Source organism: Takifugu rubripes, chromosome 3 (assembly GCF_901000725.2).
Source record: "Takifugu rubripes chromosome 3, fTakRub1.2, whole genome shotgun sequence".
NCBI classification, from domain to species: Eukaryota; Metazoa; Chordata; class Actinopteri; order Tetraodontiformes; family Tetraodontidae; genus Takifugu; species Takifugu rubripes.
The window spans coordinates 3,948,354-3,973,124 of NC_042287.1; the positions used below are offsets into that span (position 1 = coordinate 3,948,354).

Sequence of the window (24,771 nt, forward strand, 5' to 3'; positions counted from 1 at the left end):
ATTGTGCGAGCGCTCTTGACGCCCTGTTGGCTAGCCTTCCTCTTTCCTGCGCCTGCTGAAGGACGGACGACCTCTGGAGCGGTGGTTGGGAAGAAAACAAAAAGCTGTCCATTTTAGGTAGGCGAACGCCTTAGAGCCAGCCCCCAGAGCGAAACCAACCAGTCTGAAGCATCTCGGTGCTTGTCAGGTAGCCGGGGCCGGACTTCCTCTTCTTTCCGGGAGCTCTCGTCGGCGGTCGTAGGTGTTTAAGCTCCTCGAGAAGACAGAGGCTGAATTTGTAAAGGGCTTGGTTTACATGTAGCTTGGCTGTCCCTCCTCCTCTTTACCCCCACAGGTGTAATTTTCAGGTCGCAGCCAATCTCCTTAGCCTCTGGCCCTCACAGGTGTGTCTCATGTGCTGTTTTTAGCCAATGGCGACTGACACAAAAACTCCCCCAAGCCCTCCCCGCCTTGTATTCCCCGACTCCCACTTCACTGGTTTGCTAAGGTCCGCAACCCCCCCATAAACAGCCCCCAGGTATCTTGTTGTGTGTGCACACGCGCGTGTACGTGCGTGGGGGTTTATGATGTCAGCTCAGGCTTCTGTGGGAACAACCTTTTCTGTTCCTATTACAACACAGACAACAGGTCAACCATCACCATCCTCTTCAGCCATACACACCCAGCAGGTGGAACGCATCACGAGTTTGGAGCATTGCGGCGTTCTTTTATTCCAAAACACTTATCTGCGCGCCATTATCTCATGCGTGTACTTTTGACTATACTGTGCATACCTGCCACAACCTGAAATACCTGCCCTTTGCTCTGGTGTGTTCCCATTGTGTCCACACACCTTTCTGTGTCCCGACAATAAGCCGGCTGGGTTACAGCGAGAGCGCCAGTTGAATAAGGTGCAGCTGAGTAAAACTTGGGAAAGACACCAGCACTTTGAGGTCGGTGTGAGTGGTGGGATAGGTGATGAAGTGTCAGTGGAGGGGACGCCCAGGGGCGAAGAGGGGAGGCCTAATCCAAAGCCTGGACGGGGCTGGGCTGGCTGCTGGGTGAGGCAGCCACTTTCGGTCTCAAGGTGTAATTGTTGGGATTAGTCTCTCAACAATGAGCACAATGCCAAAACAAGATCCTGTTTCAGCAGGGGCGTGGCACCGGTTGCTAAAAAACTGCACAGGCAAAGATGGGAGAAGACCATTGTTTGAACCTGAACAATAATATATTCCACTGTGATATACTGAGACAAGGTGTGTCGCCCAATATCCTAGAGTGTATTTTAAACAAGCAGATACGATGGATTTGTATGTCAACTGTGTGTTTATCTTACCCTCGTATGGGCTACAATGCTTATTACTGGTGTTAATTAAGCTAGAGAAAAGAAGTTGTAGTTGCCCTCCCGTCACTCTTGAGCAGAGCATCTGCTCTGCAGAGGAAGCAGCAGCCTCGGCTCTTCGTTTGCATGCCAAATGAGGCGTGGACGAAAACCCAGGGGCTTGACCTGAACTTATTTGGATACTGATGCTATCTGGCCTGCAGGTCACGCAAAGCAGGTTGGAAGGACATTCATCCGAGGCTCTGACCCAAGAGCCTCAGACAGCACACAGCAGCACGCCCTGGGTGGGGCCTCGGCAGCGGGCTGCTCTCAACACTCCGGAGACTGATGACCCATGTGAAAATGTGTTCAAAGATATGAAATATGACGCACCTACATGTTTCCATGTGTTAGTCTATATTTTGTTTTTTAAGAGAGGCAAAATGAAGTTAAGAGCACAGATTATGCACGACGTGGCAGATTACCGTGATCAACAATAACATTTAACGGGGAAACTGGTTCAATTGGAACATTAATCCTTTTTAATAGAACTTTGTAGGAAAACATATGTAGTATTTTATCATTAAATGAATGATTCATTTTAGTGAAATATAAATAAGTATATGTACACAAACACACCTGCACATTCATCTGTTTACTTTATTTATGGTGTATTGAGGTTCTCCCCAAAAAGCTGTTTCCTTATATGCCTGCATGGCAGAATCTGGGGCAGTAATGTACATCAAGCATAGGGTCTAAATTTACCCGAGAAGTTTTTGTGTGGTAACATTTACGGTACCGGGTGAAAACAACATAAATATCCCAGCACTGAACTGTGCTAATGCGCCAACAGAATGACAATTGTCTTCAAAAGAACGACACCTGCGGGGAGATTTGAGACGCTGCCGCCAAACGGTCACTTCAACAGTCACAGGTTAGAAATGAGTGACACAAAGGGGTTTTCTTCGGACTAAGGCGTGAGATTTGGTGGCATCTATTACTGAAAGTGCCGACCACAAAGAATTGTCCTAAAGCTCTTTCCATTACGGGCCGCTACCGAACCTTCAGGCATCTCTGAAAGTTTTACCTGTGAAGATTTATTTTGTTTTAAATTGTGATTTTTGGTAGACATGCGTACAGCAACTACAAATGCTCATGTTCAATTTAAAGTCTGTTTTTTGTTGTTGTTATTGTTATTGTTGTTATAAATAGGCACTTTTAGTGATTTTTGTCATTCCAATGCACATTCAAAAATAGCAATGGGTATGCTGAAGAGTTAATACAGAGGCGAAAAATAGATGTAAAAAGCTGGCACAAGAGTCTAAACATACTACTAAAAAAATCCTACATGACAGAAACAAATGACCCAGCGAAGTTTGGCGCAGAACATTTCATAACGTGTGACCGACGGACATAATCAGCCATGATGACCGTATGAAGCCACGCCACAGCCTGTCTGCTGAGAAAAAGAGAAATGTGCCTCTTTTATCTGGGGTGTTAGAGAACACTTCTGAAAGCCTTTCACTCATCTGCGTTCGGTCTCCAAGGTGGCCGCTAGTTGTGCGTCTTTGCTCTGCTTGTTTAGATTAAGTGTTGTGGCACTTATCCAACAAGGAATCAGCCTGCAGCCCAGAAGTGACCACTGAACTTCCTAATGCTGACTCTCCGGTAACCACAGTAACCCAAAATATTGACTATAGCGCTGGACGGATTAGTCTCTTTATTCTTGACAGACAGACAGATGTTGACAGGTGAAGAAGGAGGTGCAATTCTTGGCGAGAGGTGCAGGTGCAAAAGAGAAAGGTGGACATTCAAATGAGCGGCAGCATTTGGTTGGCAGTCATGTAAAAGAGCTGGCTAATCACCAACAACCACCGCAGGGCTGACAACAAGGCTAATTACTGGGTTATTTTAGCTCTGAAAACGAGGGGTGATCTGCATTTTTCTTCCTTATTAAACAAAGCTGAACTGAGCACAAAAGAAGTGAGAGAATATCTGATCTCTGGGTGGAATGAATAAAGGACAAAGCATGATGAACTTCCCCTCCCTGAACAGAGGGAGATTTGAGCTGGTGTCAGGTGGAGCGTGAATCTGCACAGTAGTGAGTTGCAATACTTAGTTCCTGCTCTTCGGTCCCATCAGAGCTCAGGTGCTGGGACATCGCACGTCCTTTCCAAAGCTTCCAACCTCCTGATGTAAAACACGGTTAACTTTTTTACAATTGCTAGACCCTTGTAAGGGGCTATAATCCAGTCTGTTACTGCTCCTAACCACAACGTAACAAGTTCACTCTTTCTCTCTTTCTCTCGTGTGGCCTCAAGGAGGAAGTGGAAGCAAACCCAACAAGCGAGTATGTGATTTTGCTCAGCGGTGAGGAACAGAAAAAAGCAGACAGCAACACAACCTGGCTAAAATAAATGACTGGCTAAAATAAAAACCTGGGTAAAATATAGAATTACTGTCCACACGATATAGAGGTGAGACATTTTCTCTGCAACAGTTAGCACGCAAGGAAGTGTCATCCGCTGGGCTCGCTCTAAGCTAGCATGACTCAGTACGAATGATGACACAATTCACCGGAGCCTTGCTTCAAACAAGAGCACTTTATCAAAACTGAGGATTTTCTTTTCTTTCTGTGCTTCAGTGGAATCGAGCGATACTCAATAACTCTGCGAGATCACCAATACAGATTACAGATTACACTTCTGAATGTTATAACCGACCCCACTTTAATGAGGCTGTATGCTGGTACTTTGCTTTACAGGCGCTTGACACCTTGAACTGTAAACCAAACAGGTTTACAACCCATCTTGATGACATATTGTGCGTTATAACGTATTTGTCAGTGCTGAATAATGAAAGACAATCCTTCCGTGGGTTCCTTGATGCTCACACGGGCCGTGTAAATCTGCCAAAAGCAGCTGTTTTACCAAATTAGAGGCTTTAATGCGCAGCATCTGTCTGTTTGGTCTGTTGTTTTATCCACCTGTTCACCGGTTGGGCCCTTCTGCTCGGGTGACTATAGGATAATTACAGAGATTTACATTGTCAAAGAGGAAATTGGAGGACAGGTGTGATGTTTAAAGGCCCCTCCTGATACTGATGGCAGAACCAACGATTCTCTCCTCTCTCAGCAATTAGCTCATTGTCTGAAAATGATGGATTTAGCATTTGTGGGTTTTTTTGTTTTTTTTTCGCAAAGCACAGAACCGCCAAGGGAGCAGCGTGCATGCAAGTGCACCAGCAGCCGCGGCAGCCGTGCTCTGACTTGCGTCTTGCCACCAGCAGTAGATAATTGGCCCCAGAAGATTTGGGCCAGCGTGGTTCTGATGGTGCAGACCTACCCCGCAATCTCCAGTGGGGCAGTTGCCACGGTGAAAGCGAGCGCGGCGCGCCAATTATACCTGCATCTTATTCCACAACACACCTGTTGGGCTCATCTGCCGCTGTTGAATTAAACTGCTGCTGAGATCACTTTGGTGACAAGTGGATCGGGCGTTGCCGTCATGGAGGTCATTATCCCCTCGCTGTCAGGGACTACAACCAGCCTGTTTGAGGGTTAGGAAGGTGAAAGTCAGGACCTTTACAGCGTCAGACAAACCCCGCTTTACCCAGAGTGCAAAAGTGCAACCTTAAATAGGTGTGTGTGCAAATGAATCCTGTTGCTGGCATCACCTGATCTCTCCAATGTGTAATATTCATAAACACTATGACAATGTGGAGAAGAAAATGAGAACTCTAAATAATGTGGAGTGATGTAATATTTGTGCGAGATCATCATTTATTACATAGATTTTCCTGTCACTGCATTAACCAGTGCACATTGTTTGTGTTTGTCCCTGTATCTTCCTCCCTCTCTCTCTCTCTCTCTCTCTCACACACACACACACACACATTCGCGCGTGCAGACGTTCCTCTCTTGTCTGTCAAACACAGCTGCAGAGCTGCCGACCGGGTCAAGTTTCACTCTTTCAGAGTGGAGACGTTGCAGTTTGTTTAGGAAAAGAACAGAAATACTGACCCAAAGGTCACCAGGCATTGTGCGCCATCTTAAACAGCACGTTAGCCTTGCTTGCCTCGTGGCTAGGTTGGCATTGTCCAGCTTCAAAAAGGGCCTCGTGTGTGTTCACTGTGAGAGCGATACCATATTGTGCAGTCGCCAAACACACCTGCCCGTCGCTTTGAAAAAAAAAAGGAAGTTGTGTTTGTTTTGGTCTAATTAGCTTGTTGTGTAATGGATTGACTGAGACATTAGGCCATGCAGGGCCTGACAATGGTTCTTAGAGGTGGAGCCGGGCATGATTTGGCTTAGGTGTGTACTGAATGCATGACAAGTTGTGAATGGCTCAAACAGACGGCGCATGCTCAGTACAGACATGTTCAAAAAAAGCAACACAATTCTTTTAAACTGCGGGCAGTCGATGGTCTGAGAATATATTTCTACGTAAATCGTTTTTTTACGGCCACATTTTAGGTCAGTTGAACCAATAACGTAACCAGTTCAGGGAATTCTTGCTAGATTTTATCCTAAGCAATAAAATACCTCCTTTAGCCTCTATTTACTCAGCCTGAACACGTGATTCCTTTCATTGGCATTGAAGCCACTCCTGCTTTAAAACAGGAGTAAAAGATTTGTACTCAGGGGAACATTTATCATTAAAGTAAATAGTACCAGGAACTACAGTGTCTGATCTTAAAGCAGGGATTAGGAAAAAGTCATTTGGAACAATAATGTTTACAATTTGGATGTAAAAAATAACGTATGGCTCATGCACTTTAGTTAAGAACGCAGCCAACAGGAAATCAGAGATGAGGCCTTCAAATGTAGCATTGTCATATAAGGATGCGTGATGCTAACAACAGTTTGTTCATGACAACGTCAACTCAGTTCGTTTCATTATTGGTGTTTTCACTCTCCATAGTGTGTGATGCACACACTTGCATGAGCACGCACATGGAAACGTTTATCTCCAGCTATTGCGGCTAAACTAGCATTCAGCAGAAAAGAAATACAGGTTTCTTACAATACAGAACACCGACAATACAGATTTGGGAAGTTTGGCTCTGACGTGTTTTGAAAATATGATCTCATATTTGATAAAGCTACTCCCGGCAATTTAAAAAGATGCCTGTTTGTCTTTAGAAGGACCTCTTTATGAGGACTTTTACGACAGTGGTGTGTGTGGGGTGAAGGACAACAGCAGGTCCTGCTAATGATGCAAGATGTGTTTGTGAAGCCGTGTTCTCTAGAGAGGCCAGGTTCAGGTGAAGACACAGCCAGGAGGCGGCCCACTGGGACCAGTTACCAAGGAGGAAGCAAAGCCCCCACCACCAGCACCGCCGCGACGCCTCACCTGCTGGTGTGAGTCCGGGTGAGAGGCGCGAAAAAAGGAAGCTCAACAACGGTCTCGAATGGTCTGAAGGAACTAAAGAAAAACATAGGTGGGTCAGGGATATGTCGTTTTAAGACATCCTGATGTGCTCTAAAGCCATAAAATCTGTACGATTACACTTCCCGAGACTCTTTGTAGCGCTCCCTGTATAAAAAAAATTCAGACAGTTGACCTTTGCCGGATCAGACGCGCCGCACACCGCAACTGTCGTTGCTCCAGGGCCCTGGCAGTTCACACTAAACACCAAATTATTGTTTAATGATCACTCTCGTATGTACAGCATGTCAAAAATCAGTCACACTTGATCTCAGTGGACTGATATCTTGACACTAATGGGAGTAGAGCTGCTGACACAGTGTAAAAAGCAGCCTGTTGCGTTAGCCTGCTACCCATAACACTAATGAGCTGAAAATGAAATGATCTTAATCTCCAGAATAAATAATAGTTTGGAGGAGCCGTCTAATTCTTCCAGACAGTAAAGAAATAAATAAAAATCACCCGTGCATAACAATTATCTTTACATTATTCTGCATGCACCTCATGCCAGGAATACAACCACTTCATACTTGCAGGAGGATACAGGAAATCTCCCATAGAATGGCTGTTTCCCATCACTGCCAGATGGTAATAAATTACAGCTGAGGGATACAAAAAACTTGCAATTAAGTCAGAGATTTATTGTTGAGGCAAAAAAAAAAGAAGGTAGAGGTCTTAGTAATGCTGGGAACCGGGGCCCAAATATACGTCTGGCCGAGCCACGTCGTGGAGCTGGAGACGGTGGTACGTGAGCTCCAAACAAGAACCAATCCATCATTATTCTTCCTCCTGGGAGGAGGTCAGGCGCACCTGATCTACCAGTTAATGTCACTCAGATCTGAGATTTTTCTTTCCTCCTGCAGATCAGGCTCTGCTGTGATCTTTTTGAGGCCTCCTGCTAAATCTGCAGGTCATTAACCGTTAACCACAGATCAACAGTCGAGCATTTTAAATGTAAAGTAAAGATAATGACGCTGTCGGAGGCCTCGCAGCCTGGAAATCCCCCGTTTTCCAAATTCACGCAGGCCATTGTGCAGGTAAATGATTGTCAGACTTCAGTCTTTTGTATGAATCAGGACGACATTAGTGTCAAAGTCCGCGGCTCCTCAGCCTCACGGACCCCGTCCGTCACTGTAAGAGAGCCAAACATTAACGCGTCTCGCAGAGCTCCGCCGCGCCTTTACGACCTTTCGCAGCGCACCCTTCGGGTTTGGACGCCGCTCTGCAAACAGCGCTGTCTCCAGACGTCGGCGGAGCGGATTCATGTCGGCGCAGCGGCCCAGCAGAAATGGGAAAAAAAAGAATAAAATAATTGAAGTGCAGCTGGGGGGAATGGCAGGTGCCATGGCGACCGGCCGGTTGCACAACAGCGTGGAGGATGTGAGGGTGCAGGGAGAGCTGTTGTTACACAGGCCTGCAGCAGGCTGAGTGGTTTATAGCCGCACTATAGCCGCGTGTTTGCAGAGTCTAATCTCTGATCGTGCAGGAAGAGGCTTTGAATCAACATCCTGGAACTGATCTCACTCCAACCCACATGACCGACCTCGCTCTTTTTCACATGTCTTCATCGCCTCTCAGGGATACCCGATGAGTGCAGCTTCCCCACAAAGCCCTTCTCTGTGCCCCGCTCATCAGTCAAAGCCCTGAGCTCCTCTGCAGGACAGCGCGCGTGCTCGGTGGGAACACCTTCATCTTTAACCCCAGCTGACCTACCTCTTGATGAACGGGACCTCAGACCATCCGATCCCTCCATCTCCTCGAGACAAAAGCAGGCCGAGAGCGACTCTTCAAACGTGTGGCCTTAACTCCCGTCTCCGAGTAGGGAAAAGCCTCCCAGGATTACGCAGGGCTGCTGGACAGCCACCATTGAATATGTGAAAAGGGAAAAGTGAGGCAGAGATGTTGGCAGCTGCGATATGTATTGAGAGGAACGGGGCTGGTGTTATCACTCACAGAGTTATGCAAGAATGGTTCGGTGGAAACCTTTGCCTGGTACAGATGTTGGGCCTCAGCCTCCTTCTGCACGGGCGAAACACACACTCAACGTGCAAACACACACATACACACTGAGGCGCAGATCAAGCAGATCCTGCCCTCAAGATCTTCTAATTACCCTCAGTGAGCGGGGAGGCAGGCAGACATGAGGAGGGCCAACCACCTAGGTTATCACACACACACACACACACACACACACACAGAGTTGAGATGCCCCGTCCTTCTTCCGAATATTTCTATTTTTAGCATTTATCTATGTTTTGTTTTTCCCCCTCAGAGGTGCAGGGAGGTGCTGTGATGACAGCTGAAATGTAACTTTGAAGCCAGATAAAAATCATCTCTTAAGTGCTCCGCTTACTTTATTAAAAAGGCCTCTCTTCAAAATACATGACGTGAGATATGATATATATTAACTGCAATTAATGTCAGCATATATCATGTGTTTAATAACACAGGCACTTCCTGTTATGATATGATAACTGATGATGCATATATATCATGTAGGAAACACAGACAAGATAGATAGATAGATAGATAGATAGATAGATAGATAGATAGATAGATAGATAGATAGATAGATAGATAGATAGATAGATACATAGATACATAGATACATAGATACATAGCTAGCTAGCTGCATGCTAACAGCACATCTGTATCCATACGTCTCTCCCTCTCTTGGGGGAAGGCTGCACAGGTTGCTGCGGGGGGAGAGAGCTGCAGCCTGGGGGCCCACGGTGTTGAATAGAATGACAGCAAGATGAGGAAGAGTGGTGTCAGATGAACACATGAAAGAGGGAGGTTCCTGGATTTAAAGCTTCTTTTTTGTGCGTGTTTTGGGGGTTTACAAAGGAGACAGCTGCGGACTGCACAAGGCTCGACTCTATTCATGTGGCGTGGGGGCACCGCAGACAGGGACCGTGCCAGCATACACTCACTTCAAAGGAAGATGTGTACACACACGTGTGTGTGTGTGTGTGTGTGTGTGTTTCCTGAAACAGTAGATGTTATTTATGTTCTTACAGAACCTTAATTTATTCAAATAATCCTTTATGTGATTTTGGTGTCACATGAAAAATGTAAGTTTTACTGCACTTTTTTTTATATCTGTATTGTATTTTGTGTTATGTTTAGCTTAGTTAAAATATTCGGATGGGAGACACATTCAAAAAATGTTAACGACAAAGGGTGAACAAAGTCAATAAATTAGTGGGGGGGTTTTTTGGGAGGGAGGGTTAATGTTCATATGCACCCACCCAGTCTCTCAGCAGTTGGAGGAGGAACCACAGCAACCGCAGAGAGAACACACACAAAGCTGGAATCAAACCCAGAACCTTCTGAGTTCCACCTTGGGCAATGTTTAGCCCATGTTCCAGTATATAAAGTATCTTTTTCAGCTATCACCTATATCACCTATATCACCTATATCACGTTTAGCATGTAAAAATAAGAGGTTGGACCTCTGCGTCACAGCTGAGGCGTTAATTCCTGCTAACCGTTTGTCTGCCGTGCACGTGGCAGCAACATCAGGTCACACTGGACGCTGTAATAAGCCAGGAATGCTCAGCAGGAAAACAATTAACAAAAGTAGTTTTACGTTTTTGCGTCAGGTCCTTGCCTGGATCCCTCTCAGGGTCACGGGGAGGGTGCAGGGGTCTATCCCAGCTGCATGTCAACACGCAGCAGAAAGGTTCTCGGTTTAAATCCAGTGGAATTTGTATGAGGTCTCGTGTTTAGTGGGTCTTTGCTGATTGCGCCAGTTTCCTCCAGCAATTAATTGCTGCGCACATAAAGAGGTTTAAAGGCTCGGAATTGTCAGAATGGTTTAATGGCTTTTGATTTGCCCTTGAACCCATCCAGGGATAGATCCCTCGGATCCCTCGGATCTATCCGTCCTCACATCTTCGGGTCAGGAGCCGCTTTTGTGGCCACTGTGCCACTGGGCCGCCCTTCTCAGTAACCACTGAATGATGAGACAACTCGACAAAGGTCCACAGGTGCAGAGAAAATAAAGTCAAATCTACCTCCACTTTGCCTGGGGTAATCATCTTTCTGCCACCTGAGCTGCAGCGCAGTTGGGATTTGCATCAGAGGCAAATCGGGGGGGCATTTAGGAAGGAGAGATGATGCCTCGGCAAGCGCCGGCTAGTGTGATTTGTAGCACTTATGTAATGATTTCAGATGGTGTGTGATGTTCGAACTAGCAAAATGAAGCCCGGAGTGGCCCGAGCCCACGTAGGTCACAGCGAAACTGCTGTTGTAACACAAATTCACAGGGTTTATACCAAAGCTGAAGATTGAGTTTAGGAAAGTGAATTTTGGGAGCGCCAGGTCGCTCATCAACCCTCCTACACACATTTTTCCTAGGCAAATAGCTTTGCATCCAGGGATTGAACCCAGTACCGGCCGCCGCGCTCAGGTGCGTCCCTGACCTCCTTTGTTCGACTCAAACCGCCATGCAAAACTCGCTTCAGTAGGAGACGCGTGCGAAGGAGACTCCAGCTGCACGGAGAAGCCCGGGGGAGGCGAGTCTGAACGACAGTCCCAACGGGGGAGTCTTCCTTAGCGATGGGAAAATTCGGCCTGGGTCAGAATCTGAAATCCCAGCGGTGTTAATCCCAGGACCCGAGAGTTCGCCCGCTTGTTCCCCATCTGCCCCCTCCATATGGCCGACGTCTTCCTAAAGGAAACGTAATGACCACCTTCTTAACAAATCTGGGTGCTCTGGGATGAGCAGCAGCAGGTGACTACAATGTGGGAGGTGAGGGGAGGATCAGAGGCTGCGGCCGGGGCCGGCGTCGAGGTGTTAAGCAGGAGCACAAAGGTGCAGTCGGTATGTGGTTAAAGGACAGATGCACCGAATCATTAAAGGCATTTAAAGGAATAAAGTGCTTTGTGGGAGACACCCACACACACACTCACACACACACAAGTGCGCACAGTTGCTCGGGTTCTTTAAACGTTATCTGAATTAATGTCAACGTTAAGAACCTTGAATTTTAAGAACAGGTCCCTAAAATTAGCCCAAATAAATACTCATTTCATCCCACATTGGCTCACTCCTTCCTTCCTGAAGTGATAAGCTTAAGGTTTCTTTTTTTTCTGGTGCCCAGCCGGCTCTTCGCGCAAACACATCGGATTAGAATTAGCCTGAGAATTGAGCGGAGCTTGGCTGATATTGCATCACCGGGAATCCCATCGGCGGCCGACACCGGCCTGGGAGGACGGAGTGGAAAACAAAGGAGCTGCTGCTGCTGCTGCGGGTCTGAGCAGCCCTGTGGACGAAGAAACAACCCTAAGCAAGAATCCTAAACCAGGACGCTGCTAATCAGTAACCAGTAGTGAGGAAAAATAAAGCATGATTAGCTAAAGAGGAAGACAGGAAGGTTTAGCCTGATTTCGAATGTCTCCAGTCAAACTTTGGGTGGATGAATTATGAGGGTCAAAGTAACATCATGTAGGTGCTTTCAATCCCGTTAGCCTGTTGCAATGAGGCAAATGTTGCAGTATAAGATTCATTTTATCCATTTTTGGTTTTTAACAGCTCTGTCACTCAGCCAAGAGCCACAACGGCGCCACTCTCCGCCCAAATCTCCGTCGTACGACAGGAAACTGCCTTGGCAGCTCCACAGGCAGCTGTTTAACTGCTGATTTCTGCGTTCCCGTTGGCAACTGGAGCTACCGATGCAGTGTAACTTGTTGATGGAGCAACAGTTGTTTAGTGACAGTGTAAACAAAGGCAGCTCACCTTCTGGAACCCAAGACTCTGGAAAAGTCCCGCCGTCCCTTTCTGTTCAGAACATCTCAAATGAATCATTTGTGAGCAGATTCATCACTGTGATCTGTAACCAGGGAGGTGAAATGAATAAAATAGCAAATCTGACCAATTAGAAATAGACTCTAAACACATTAACATCTGAGGTCCAGAAATGAAACACTTTGTTAGTGCGGCTCACGAAAGCATTGGGCTCATAAGTTATTAATTCCATTGTTGTGTGGAGGTTTGTATCAACAATATTCAGAATTATGTGTTTTTAATTAGTTTTATTGGTTAATAGGCTAACGTGCTCCCTCTAGTGGTTACCTCTGATAAATAACCACATTCCGCTCAGAAGGACAAAAGTTATTGAGATCATAGAAGCAGATGAGTTACTTATATTAAATATATTTAGTGTGATGAGGAAACTATCAATACTTGAGTGCATCACCAGCTGTGGGAGATCTTTAATTACCTTCTTGGTTTTGACCGTGTTATTGCTATTTATATATATATCAAGCCGAGTGGCCCAAAATTAAACGCTCAACCCCGGATGTCAACAGGCGGCTCATTTGGAGATAATAACTGGATAAATAATCCATTTATCGTGGTTAAAATATTTTAAAATGCAATTTTTTTCCAGATAGGCTTTTGAGTATTCCAAAAATGGTTACTATAATTAATTAATTCAGGAAGAATGAATTTAATATTCATATTTTGCGGTTAGAAATATTCTTGTCATTCGTGACTTGAGAAAATGGATAAACATCTACTTTAGAATTTTTATTTTTTTTAATGGTTTTAAAAGGATATAAAAAATAATACTAAACAAAATTATGATTTTACAGTTAATTTAGCCTGAATTTAGTCCTTGTTGTATTATTAAATTGGTGAACGTGATAGTAAATTCTTTTATAGAGAAGAGAATATGTTGATCAGTAAACGTCCTGTTTCTACAGACTGGGTTTTCTTCCAGATACCTGAAAATGGATCTGGAGGCGACCCAGAACCGACCCGTTAACCCCACTGGCCCAGTAATCACTCAAGGAGCCGGACACGATCGAGTCAGACACCAACAATCTTTCGTCGTGTGTATTTTTCATCTTCAAATAATTCATTTCATCCCCTCTCTCCTGTATTTTGCAGTAATGGGGATTTACACATTTACAGGTGGTTGTTTGTTCCGTCCACATCCGTTTCCCATGCTCACACGCACGCTGTGCTGCTCAGATTTAGGAACCTGAACGCACCCGCAATGCACAAATATTATTGCTCCAATTGAGTGAAACTAATCTCCACAAGAGTCGCCCGCTGTTTTCTCCTGCGCGTTAATATATGCGTGATAATGTTTGCATTGAGATGACTGCTAATGTGGGAACCTAAACCAAAGTTTATGTGTTCAAGTAAATAAGGAAGCTGTCAGTGAACGCAACACTGATGGCTTTTATAGTACTGTATATAACAGGATATGTCTGTTTATACTTCATAAGAACTGGTTCTTTTAAATAATAGTTGACGGGCACGAAAAGGAGACAATTAAAACAACAACACGGCTACATTTGACACCATTTGAACAAAAAGTCCAATGATTGACAGAAACTATGGGAATCGTGTGTGTGAAAATGAAATAAGTGATGACAGGTTTTTTACACGGCAGCAAATGGATCGCTGATGATTTTCGTGCGACATCATATTTTTGGGTTTTTCCCTGTGTCAATGGTCTTCTAAGCACAACAAAGCACATAAGTGAAGGAGGAAAGTCCAGTGTCCAACTCTGTCCACAGCTCAAGAACACGTCTTCTCCTCAGCCGGTTGAAAAACACAGCGTGGCAGATTGTGCAGTTTTAGTGCAGTTATTGTATATATTTTATTATGCACATTTATGGCTTCATGTTTGCATGGCAAACACCGCTGTGATGGCAATATCGCACTGAGACAGGTGTGGCCAACAGCTGTCCACTGTTTTACGCAATCATTTTATGTTGCTTAACTCCCGGAAAGCGCCCAAAGGGTTTTGTTTTTGTTTGTTTGTTTGTTTTTGTTATTTTTATTTTATTTTTTACAACAGCTCCACCCAGGTTTCCAAAAAGTAATTCAGCAAGATTACTTCGGGCAAGAATATTAATAGTGCAATAGTGATGAAAGCATACACCGAGAGCAGAACACCAGCGCTGATTTTCTGAGGGAGTGCGCCCCCTGCAGGAGGGTCAGGAGCGAACAGCAGTTCCACCATTGACCACTAGATGGCGCCCACGCCCCGTCCTTCCCCTGTCATTGAACATAATCCAAGGAAAATTAAAATCCTTGGCACAATGGCCACAAACGTGGCTTCTGATGATGATTTTCCCTTAAAAAAAAAACCTTGAAAAAACAGTATTTTATTTATATTTTGTTTACATTTTATCCTAATATTTTGTGGGATATTTCGGAATTAAAAAAGGGGGGATTATGTCTAAAGCATTTTCACCATATTGTCACTGTAGTGGTGATCTTTTGCTCAAGCTGTGGCATTTTTTATTTTATTTTTCATTGGTTACACTGTTTACTTATGTATACAACGCTTGCACATGAAATGCTGATTAAATATGATTAAATTAAAAATCTTAACCAAAACTTTGTGATCTCATAATAGGAATTAACCCCCCGCCCCCCCCCCCCCCCCCCCCCCCCACACACACACACACACGTACACACAAGATGTCCTTATAAAACAGTTCTGTATTTATTGCAAAATAGTTTTGTACAGATTCCAAATGAAAAAAAACAACAGAGAAGGAATGGACAGTAAGGCCAACATCAGAATTGTACAAATGCAAAATGGTAACATTTGTTGCTTTGCTTTTGTGTTTTTATACATTAAGTATTTCCTGTCTTCAGTCGCCTCCTAATGAGGGGAGAAAAAAGAGAGAACTGGAGCATCTTGTTTTTGTATCTCAAAATTTTATTGCCTGGAAACCCATCAGCTCAACATTAATGGACGCCAAAATAATCAAGTGTCTTCAGTCCACAGATTGATAATGTCTCACAAAATATAAATATATATAATATATATATATATATATATATACACACACACACACGGTATACTTGTAAAAACCTCCAGACATTATTTGAGTGGTGCAACACTTCACTTCAGAGCGTAGCGGCTAATCATACGAGGTTAATACCATGAGCTTGTCTTCTAACGCACAAGTGTGCTCAAATAATACTTCAGGTTCATCTAAATAGAATTTGTTTTCATTTACTGTTCGCTGCTGGAATAATTAATCCCTCATACCGCTCGGAGGGGTTTAGCATTGCGCGCCCATGCATGTCCTCATGCGATTTGGCACAGATTTATTTCCTCACAGTAAACCTTGTGGAATAAATGTTTCTCCAGCTTATCATGTTTCATGTTTTTTTTTCCTTTTTCCTTTACGCATAAAAAGGCAGAGTGAGACAGGATATGATTTTCCCCGACATTCAGACATCTTAAACATTGGCTCCCGATACTTGGGATCAGTTGACCACAAAAATAAGAACAACAACCTTCCTGTCTCTGCATGTTTGTAATAGAAAAAAAAAAAAATTCAGACAAAGTTATTTCATGGATAAGCCCTTCGAGGAAACACGCGGAAACATTAGAGAGGATGATGTACAATCCAGAACCCTATGGACCGAAAGATCTGCGTAGCCGAGTAGAAGTGGAGCGAGAGGTGCCACAGCGTTCTGCATCTTTCAACCTGCTTGTTGGACTGATGGACATCGCTCAGATGGACCACACGTCTTCTGTCCAATCACACGTCTGGTGTCCAATCACACAAACCTGCCCACAACATTGATTTTTTTTTTTTTTTTTTTTTTTTACATTTCTTTCCTTCAAAGACGGCAGAAACTCTGCTGCAAACATTCATTTCACGAATAACATCGCTTAATAAAGGGAACTATGTTAGTTCTGCAATTCTCAGAGTCCAATATGATCCCCTTCAGTGACTCCACTAAATTTAACATGTACAACAGCTCTGACAAAGCGGGGGGGGGGGCACTTTTTTTTTATACTTTTACGGATATCGCAAGTGCTATTATTCATGTTTTGATACCCTGAGTAGAGGACATAGGCTTGGGGTGAATTTCAGTAGAAAGAAAACATTTTTTTTTTTGCTAAGCAAACAGCAAAATAAGGATATTAATCAAAATCCAGCTTTCACACATAAATAAAAATCTGCACCTATAATCGGTTCTTACAAAATCCACAAATATGACCAGAGAGGAACATAAAAACAAATCACTCCTGACAAGTCAATTTCAGCTTCACAATATGCATATACTCATGCATATATAGTGTGTTTCCCCTTGCATACGAGGCGAATGGGATATATAGAGAGAGACAAACACGCGTTATAAAGAGATCAGCCTTTGTGAGACAGGCTGGGGGGGGGTGACACCACTGCACAGCCTTGTAAACAGTGCAGGCCAGAGAGGATGGTGGGTAACAGACATCCACGGAAAGCAGCAAAGCGAGGCCAGACGACAGGAGGGGAGGCTGAGTTGGAGTCCTCCCGTTTCCTTGTTCTGCTCAAGAGAGGAACAACTAAAAAGGGAACGATCTGTGAATTTAAACACGTAACAGGGCGGTTCTGTAGCAAAGCCAGCCAGCGCTGCATCGTCTTTGGGGCGCGAGGTTTTCACACGAACAGCTGAATCCGCTCGCGGATGGTCTGCCGGCAGATGGGGCAGGTCTTGAGCGCGGCGCTGCACTCGATGCAGGAGGCGTGGCCGCACTGGAAGACCAGTTTGATGTGGTTGTCGATGCAGATGGGGCAGGTGATTCGCTCCTCCATCTGCCGGTAGCGAGACTGCAGCTGCTCCAGCAGGTTGTGCTGCTCCGAGTTCTCCGTGCCGGGGCTGCAGTCCACTTCTGTTTGGTCTGTGAGGGACAGGGGGGGGAGTGGGAGTGACATCCTGAGTCATGAGGAACTTTTTAATACATCAGTTTTACCCAAAAAAAAGAGTTCCTCAAACAGAGAACGTCACTGCTACGCTTATGGTCGAGCTGTGATTAATCTGTTAGAGCCATTGCTGTCTTTCTTTATATATTTTTTTTAAAGTCCTGTCCTATTTTGGTCACTTCTCTTATTTTTGTTTCACAAACACAGCCCAGTAAAAGACTCTTACTCTTCTTGCTCTTACCTTGTCTAATTTTCTTTGTGATCGTGACTTGGCATTTGATGCATTTCTTCATTCGATGTGCACACTCTGTTTGGACAAGAACACCAATACTCAGTGTTTGACATAAAACAGGCAGATTACCGAGGGACCTGCAGCCCACATCTGATAAACCCCAACAAATATTTACAGAGCAGCCTTTAAAAGATTCGAGTTGAGAGGATGATGGTCTTTATGTCTGTCCGGCTCCACCCACCTTCACAGGCCACACTGTGCTGGCAGGGACAGAAGAGGACCAGCAGAGCCAGCTCGGAGCAGATGAGGCATTCGCTGGGTCCCGGCGGTGTTGGCAGAACCAGGTTGGTCATGGTGTTGGGTGTGGTGTGGACCCTCCGCAGGCTGGCGCCGCTCAGGCCTTGCCCACATGTGATGGCCTGCAGGCGCTGCAACCTGGCACATGACAGCAACTGTGAAACACTGAGGGCGAGCCTTGGTCAAAGGGTCCCGAGGATCGGTGTGTGTGTGTGTGTGTGTGTGTGTGTGTGAGGGGAGGGTAGCATACGTTCCCTTGGCTGTGGTTGTTAATCATTACCACTAGTATAGCATCTCTCTAATATAGTTAATGGAATAAAATCCAGGGTGTGCTCGACTACTTCAGGTTACGTTTGACTTATTTACAGCTCTGACGAACGAGAAGATCCTAAAGGTGTGTACCTGTGCTGCTCAGAGAAGTTCTTGAGGAGCTGCACCGTAGTGCTGTCTGCCACCAGATCCAGGGGGCTCTTGCCCTTATGGTTGGCGTAGTTGATGTCGGCCCCTTCCTGCGCCAGGAAGCAAGCGATGGCGGCGCCGACGCTGATCTCGTTATTCCCCAGAAGACCTGCAGTGTTCAGCTGCGTTCATGGAAGAGGAGGAGGGCAAAATGAGCCGAACCAAATGTTGATTTTGTTGCGTTGGGAACATTTGGAATTGAGTTAATCATGCACCTGATGGCAAACGACGGCATCGCCGAACGAGATCAAATAAAACAAACACAGCCTTATCCAGTTAAGGCTGGTACAGTGTATAAACAACTGTCCTCAGCATTGATAAGTTCATCCAATATCTCCACTGCTGATAGTGGCCTGGACAGTTCTAGAGTGCTGAAGTCAAAGCCCCCCCCCCCCCCCCCCTCCTGAGAATGTATGTAGGTGTTTTTGTAAATGCTATATAAAGATTGTCAAACATGTACTTCATTAGCAAGAAATTAGAACGTTAGAACATTTTAGCTTCTTGACTTATATTCAAGTTAGACCTGGGTCTAGGTTAAGATATTTAGTGTTGATGGTTAGGATGGGGGGGCAGAGGAAGCATTGTGTCAATGACAGTCTTCACCCGATAGAAGTGCAAGCACGTGCGGGTGCCGAGTAGAGCTGTAGTGTTTGCGATCAAGTAGATGGGGGAGGACCTTGTTTATCAGTGATGTCAGAACCAAATGATGTCACAGGTTTTAGAGCTCGCCTCCTGCGAAAATGTCTCTTTAGGTCCCTGTAAATCTAAACTACCATGTAGATCTCAGGAGGAAATAAGAGATTTCATTAAAATGGGTTTATGTAGCAGTAATGCAGTAATGGCTGGCGACTTGGTGCAAGTCCAAACATTTCCAGGAACTTTACCAACATTACCAGCAATTTTTCTTTACCAGGTAAATAAATTCCTGGTAATCTGTGTGGAACATCTGAGTTCCTGGAAATCGATTGAAATCACACCCCCCAGCACATATATGGTATGACCTTAAACTTGACATTAAACCACCACGATATGGGTTTAAGGATGAGTAAAAAGCTTAAACTGAAATTTAGAGACTGAGTATCAGCAATTTTCTGAAATTGAAATGATGGTTTATTGAAATTATTGGAGGTTGTGATCTGGCTTCCCACCACTAGGTGTCTCTGTTGGGACAAGATCCTTTGGAAACGGCTTATCTTTATTTGGATCAGGTACATAACTAACCATTGTATTGAGAAATATTCAACAAATCACCTGTCAAGTGCAACTCTTCTATGACATATTACTCCCCGTAGTCTGCTGACAAAAGACTTTGTGGCCCCAAAACTGTGACAATGAACTAGAAACTGCCCACCACTCAAAATGTCAAAGATTGGATGAGGTAAGCCAAATGTTTGGGCCGTTATTTCAGTCTCCCAAGAAAACATGATTCTGGTATATTCGCAGCATCAAACCAAGTCCAAAACACCCTCTGGACAAAGATGCTTTAGTGTTTTCTTTTTGTCCTCTTAACATATGACAGACCTACTAATTTAATTTGTTTAATATATTAATCTGTGACCAACAGATTACTGTGATTTAAGAATATGTGGTGTGTTTTTTGCAAGTCCAAATCCATTTCCATTATATTATTGTTTCCCTCCAGAGTAGAGAGACAGACTAGTACCTGAAGTCTTCTCAAGCATATTACTGCAGATTGTGTGCTGGCTAATCTGTGAACTGAGTGACTCCCTGAACTGTTCCAGCCTGATGAATCCTGCAAATGTCATTGGGAAAGGCTGCAGAATCATCTGGGAAAATGGATCATTCATAAATAGAGTCCACTGAGTGCATTCATCAGTACAGAACCAGGCCTATTGTATGATAAAGACAAAAGTACACACGCTCCAATCCGATGATTGGCCAATGGAAGATAATCACCTGTGTCTGACAACACACTCACTCTCACCTGATCAGACCGAATGGATTAAACAGGAGAGGAGTTGACAGAGAGGTGACTCACCGCCATCTGTGGCTATTTTAAGATATAATTTCAGTGTGTGCCAGCCCTTCCAGTCTCCTTAAATATATCGGTGAGGTGTGTTGTGCAGCTCTGTCCCTCTGTAGAAATATGAGGCAGATCATTGCACACTGGGCCTCACTGATGTGATGCGTACCAGTCGTAAATGCACTTTAATTGCCCTCCACACTGGTTACACAGGTGTAGACTGCCACCCACTACGTGGCGTAACCACATTTAATAAATCCGACACAGTTTATGTGAATGCAGCAGTTCACTCACCGCACTCCAGTTATACAACTCCAGATGATTTCTATTTAGATTCTTATCTAACACCCTGTAAATGTTGAGGCCAACTTGGAACACTAACATGACAGAGACTATAGGTATGTACCTGTTTAAGACATGTTTACAAGATATAAATGGATTAGGAAATCATGAATGGAGCTATAAATGTCTTGCTTGAAACTTCCTTGCTTGAACTTTCTATCTGGTTACCTTCCCCTTTGATGGCCGTTATGTCATCTTATGTGCACGATTCTCTTTGGTTAAATCTCAGGGAGGCTCGTCTCACCCGAAGTCTACTCTCAAGAAAAGATTTATCTCAGATTTTCCTGGCCATAAACCAATGCCTTCCATTCCTTTGTTGGTGTTTATTATTCCCTCCCTGCTTCAATACTCAGTCTATTCATATCCTTTGAGTCCTCATTTACCCCACTAGCGAATGTTTGTAGCCTACTTAGGAGCACTTAATCTTTTACATGTCACCTTTTGTCTCCATTTACTCACCTTGTCTATATTTACCTCCCTGTCAGCCCATGCTTAGGCCTGTTTAAGTGATTCATGTAACATAATTTGTTGCAGATTGTTTCTTGAGTAACACTCTTCTAAATCTCTTTATCCATTTGTTGCTATTAACATCTCCGCTCTCATCAATATCAGGAATGAAATCTCTTAATGCATTTAGTTACTTTTTAGGCCTTCTCTTTGAGATCAATCTAAATGATCACACAGTAATATAAATTAGGAACACAACAAAGCCCACACATCCTTTCTCTGAGAATTTTAAGTTTTTGTACTTTTTAGCATCAATGTTAAGTTTAACCATCAGGGTATGATTTCAGGTATTTTGTATTTGTATTTTGTATTTTTGTAATTATCCATCCATCCATCCTCTACCACTTATCCGGGGTCGGGTCGCGGGGGCAGCAGCCCAAGAAGAGAAGCCCAGACTTCCCTCTCCCCAGCTACTTCCTCCAGCTCATCCAGAGGGATCCCCAGGCGTTCCCAGGCCAGTCGAGAGACATAGTCTCTCCAACATGTCCTGGGTCTTCCCGGGGGTCTCCTACTGGAGGAACATGCCCTAACACCTCACCAGGGAGGCGTCCAGGGGGCATCCTGACTAGATGCCCAAGCCACCCCATCTGGCTCCTCTCAACGCGGAGGAGCAGCGACTCTACTCCGAGCTCCTCCCGGATGGCAGAGCTTCTCACCCTATCTCCAAGGGAGAGCCCAGCCACCCTACGGAGGAAGCTCATTTCAGCCGCTTGTACCCGTGATCTTGTTCTTTCGGTCATTACCCAAAGCTCAGGACCATAGGTGAGGGTAGGAACGAAGATCGACCGGTAAATCGAGAGCTTCGTCTTTCGGCTCTGCACCGGTCCGATTTTTGTAATTACAAAAAGTTAAACATGTAAACAGACTTACCCTGCAGTGCAGCGACGTGGAGGAACAACCTTCGCTGCCGTCATCGGCGCTGCTGGTTCCTACAGTGGGGCTGAGCATAACATTGGCCAGCTGCTGGCGTAGGAGGGCAACATGCATGGCAGTGTCTCCATCCTCATCCTCCATGTTGACGTCGGCGCCCTCAGCCACCAGCAACTGCACCAACTCGGTGTGCCCCTGCGTCACTGCCAGCTGCAGCGGCGTCTGGTTGCGGTTGTTCCTGATGTTGATGTCGCAGCGTCCCTACAGGAGTTTGGATGTTTTACTGAACTGATGGAGCTCAATCTAAGAGTGGAAAGCGGCTCAACGTGCCGGCTTTGTTCCGGCCTCCAGCTCACCTCTTTGATGAGGATCTCAGCCACATCCCGATGGTTGTTGAGAGCAGCCAGGTGTAACGCTGAGAAACCGTCCTCTTTCTTGACGTCCACTAGCTGCCGTGCACGGGCCAGAATCTTCTCTGTGGCCCTGCCAGGACAAAGGGCACAAGACTGAATGTGAGCGAGCGTAAAACACCTCATGGCTCAATTTGGTACAGATTAAAAACTGTAAAATTTTTAAACTATTTGGTGCTCTCTCTCGTCACATTAAGTATAATGTTAAGGTGAATTTCAAACATAAATTGCATCCCATTAATAGCCTATGACATGCAAATAGATTGATAAGCTTAGTGCACTTATAACGCGACCCAGTGAAGTGGAAGCACATTTGTGTGCTTTTTATAAAAAAAATAAAAAAAATAAAAGGGGTTAAGTTTTGACATGGGAGGAGAACCAAACCAAAAGGAAGGTCCTAACAAGCATAGACTTGTTACAGTTTGCAGCGATAAACTGAGTGCAAAGATTTATCTTTATTCCAGTATCGCCACAAAAAATGTCAAAGGGAAAAACAAAGTGCAAGGCCTTCATTCAAAATAGCCCCTTAAGTTGGGAGAAGTAATCTAAAGCACTGCAGGACGCGCCCTAAAGGGTCGGGGTTAGATAGATGGCTTGCACGGAAGTGAGATTAGTGCAGACAGAGCTAAAAAGCAGCTGTGAATTCTAAAAAGCATGATTCCGTTTTCCAAAAACTGAAAGTCAATCCACTTATCATAAAGGGAACCTACAAATGTCATTCTATCCACAGCACCCTGAAAACAGAATTCTGAGCGTTGCAGGTTTTTCATGCTGAACTTATGGTGCAAAAGTGGTGCTGATGCTGCCGCTTGCAACAGCAGTGAGGATGAGGCGACAGCGTCTGCATCCTATGCTTACAAGACATTTCACTTTATGTTAGAATACTTCAAGTCTGTATTCTGGATATACATGTTAAGTGTAATAAACACACAAGCGGTTCATACAAGTTACATTTCATGCTTTTTGTATCAATTTACCACAGTTCTGTTCTGGCAGTAAGGTGAATTACAGTGGAGAGCTTGTGGAGATGAGTTATTAGACACATCATCCCAAGGTCATGGAAGTAATAAGACGCAATAAAAATAATTGACTCCTCGGCTAATAGTAAAAATAATCATGGATGAGTCGACTATCAAAATACTCATTAGTGACAGCCCTAGTGTCAAGAGGAAAACAAAGGTGAGGCAACAGGGATCCTGCAACTTAGAATAGCCTAGATAACTTAGTAGTCACCCTAGTATCGTTAACCCAGTATTTGCAATGCAAAATATTCTGCTGTCACGTCCTCCACCTCCAGGTCTCTCTCTCTCCGTGCTGGATGCACAAAGGCTGGGATGACGCTTGCAGCTTATCAGATGGTGTACATCCACCCTGGCACTCAGCATCATGTGTTGCACGATTTCAATCACCTGCATCAGCTGCACTGTGATAATACTGATCTCTTTGGCTGTGTCATCCTCAAGATGCTGCATTCAGGTGAAATAGGAAACCTTTCGAGCCGAGTGTGTCTTTTATTTAAAGGTGGCAACTATCGACATCACTGAGGTGAAACAGCCAGCCAGTTCTCACTACTGCCCCCCCTGATGTCTCTGCACGTCTCCCCGACTCAGCGTTAATGGATGCTTGAGGGTGTGAAGCAGGAGGATTTAAATCCTATTCTCAGGTGTTAAATGCAACAGCTCAGATTGTATGTCTGGCCCAACAGAGGACCCAGAACTTTAATCTACCAATGATTGTTTAAATAGGAGGCTTCACAAATTGAGAGCATCTCTCATTTTATGTGGCAGACTGAGGGAACGGGACGCTGCTGGGCTGCGCCGAGTGCTTCTCTGGTTTCTCACGTGTGAAATGGAATCCAACTGAGCTCCCCGGAAGCTGGACTGCTACATTTTTAGAATCATTGGCCTTCTGTAGTGTTGACATTAGCGCTGCAGGATACACATTTCTTAAAAGTATTGAGATTCAGAAAATTTCAGCTTTAAGATGCTTATCCATGAGGTAGGGTGAAGACACCGGGACATTTCTGCTAACATAACATTAACATTCAGCAGATTGATTTTAAGAATATGATATAGAAATCAGAATAATTACCTTAGGCATAAACGAAATCCAAAGGATACATTGTGCTTTTAATAAAAAAGAGAAACCAGAACAATTCCGGTACTGTTTGTCCCTTTCCAGTACATGTAGTTGATTCATCTGCAGGGCAATATTTCTCACCTTCTAATCCCCCCCCCCCCCCCCCCCCCCCCCCCCCTCCC

The 24,771-nt window shown here is 44.7% G+C and overlaps 1 protein-coding gene across 5 annotated transcripts in view; it reads right to left on the minus strand.

The window, feature by feature from the left end:
- Nucleotides 1–15,181: 15,181 nt before the first annotated feature.
- mib2 (MIB E3 ubiquitin protein ligase 2) overlaps nt 15,182–24,771 on the minus strand; it is a 34,058-nt gene continuing 24,468 nt past the window's right edge. For all 5 annotated transcript variants that reach the window (XM_029833614.1, XM_003962941.3, XM_029833615.1 and 2 more), the window contains 6 exons: nt 22,457–22,583; nt 22,101–22,361; nt 18,341–18,519; nt 17,883–18,076; nt 17,651–17,716; nt 15,182–17,387 (listed from right to left, as the gene is read on the minus strand). In XM_029833614.1, the coding sequence (XP_029689474.1) occupies nt 17,146–17,387; nt 17,651–17,716; nt 17,883–18,076; nt 18,341–18,519; nt 22,101–22,361; nt 22,457–22,583 (1,069 nt within the window). In that variant the 3' untranslated portion in view covers nt 15,182–17,145. The remainder of the gene's footprint in view (nt 17,388–17,650; nt 17,717–17,882; nt 18,077–18,340; nt 18,520–22,100; nt 22,362–22,456; nt 22,584–24,771) is intronic.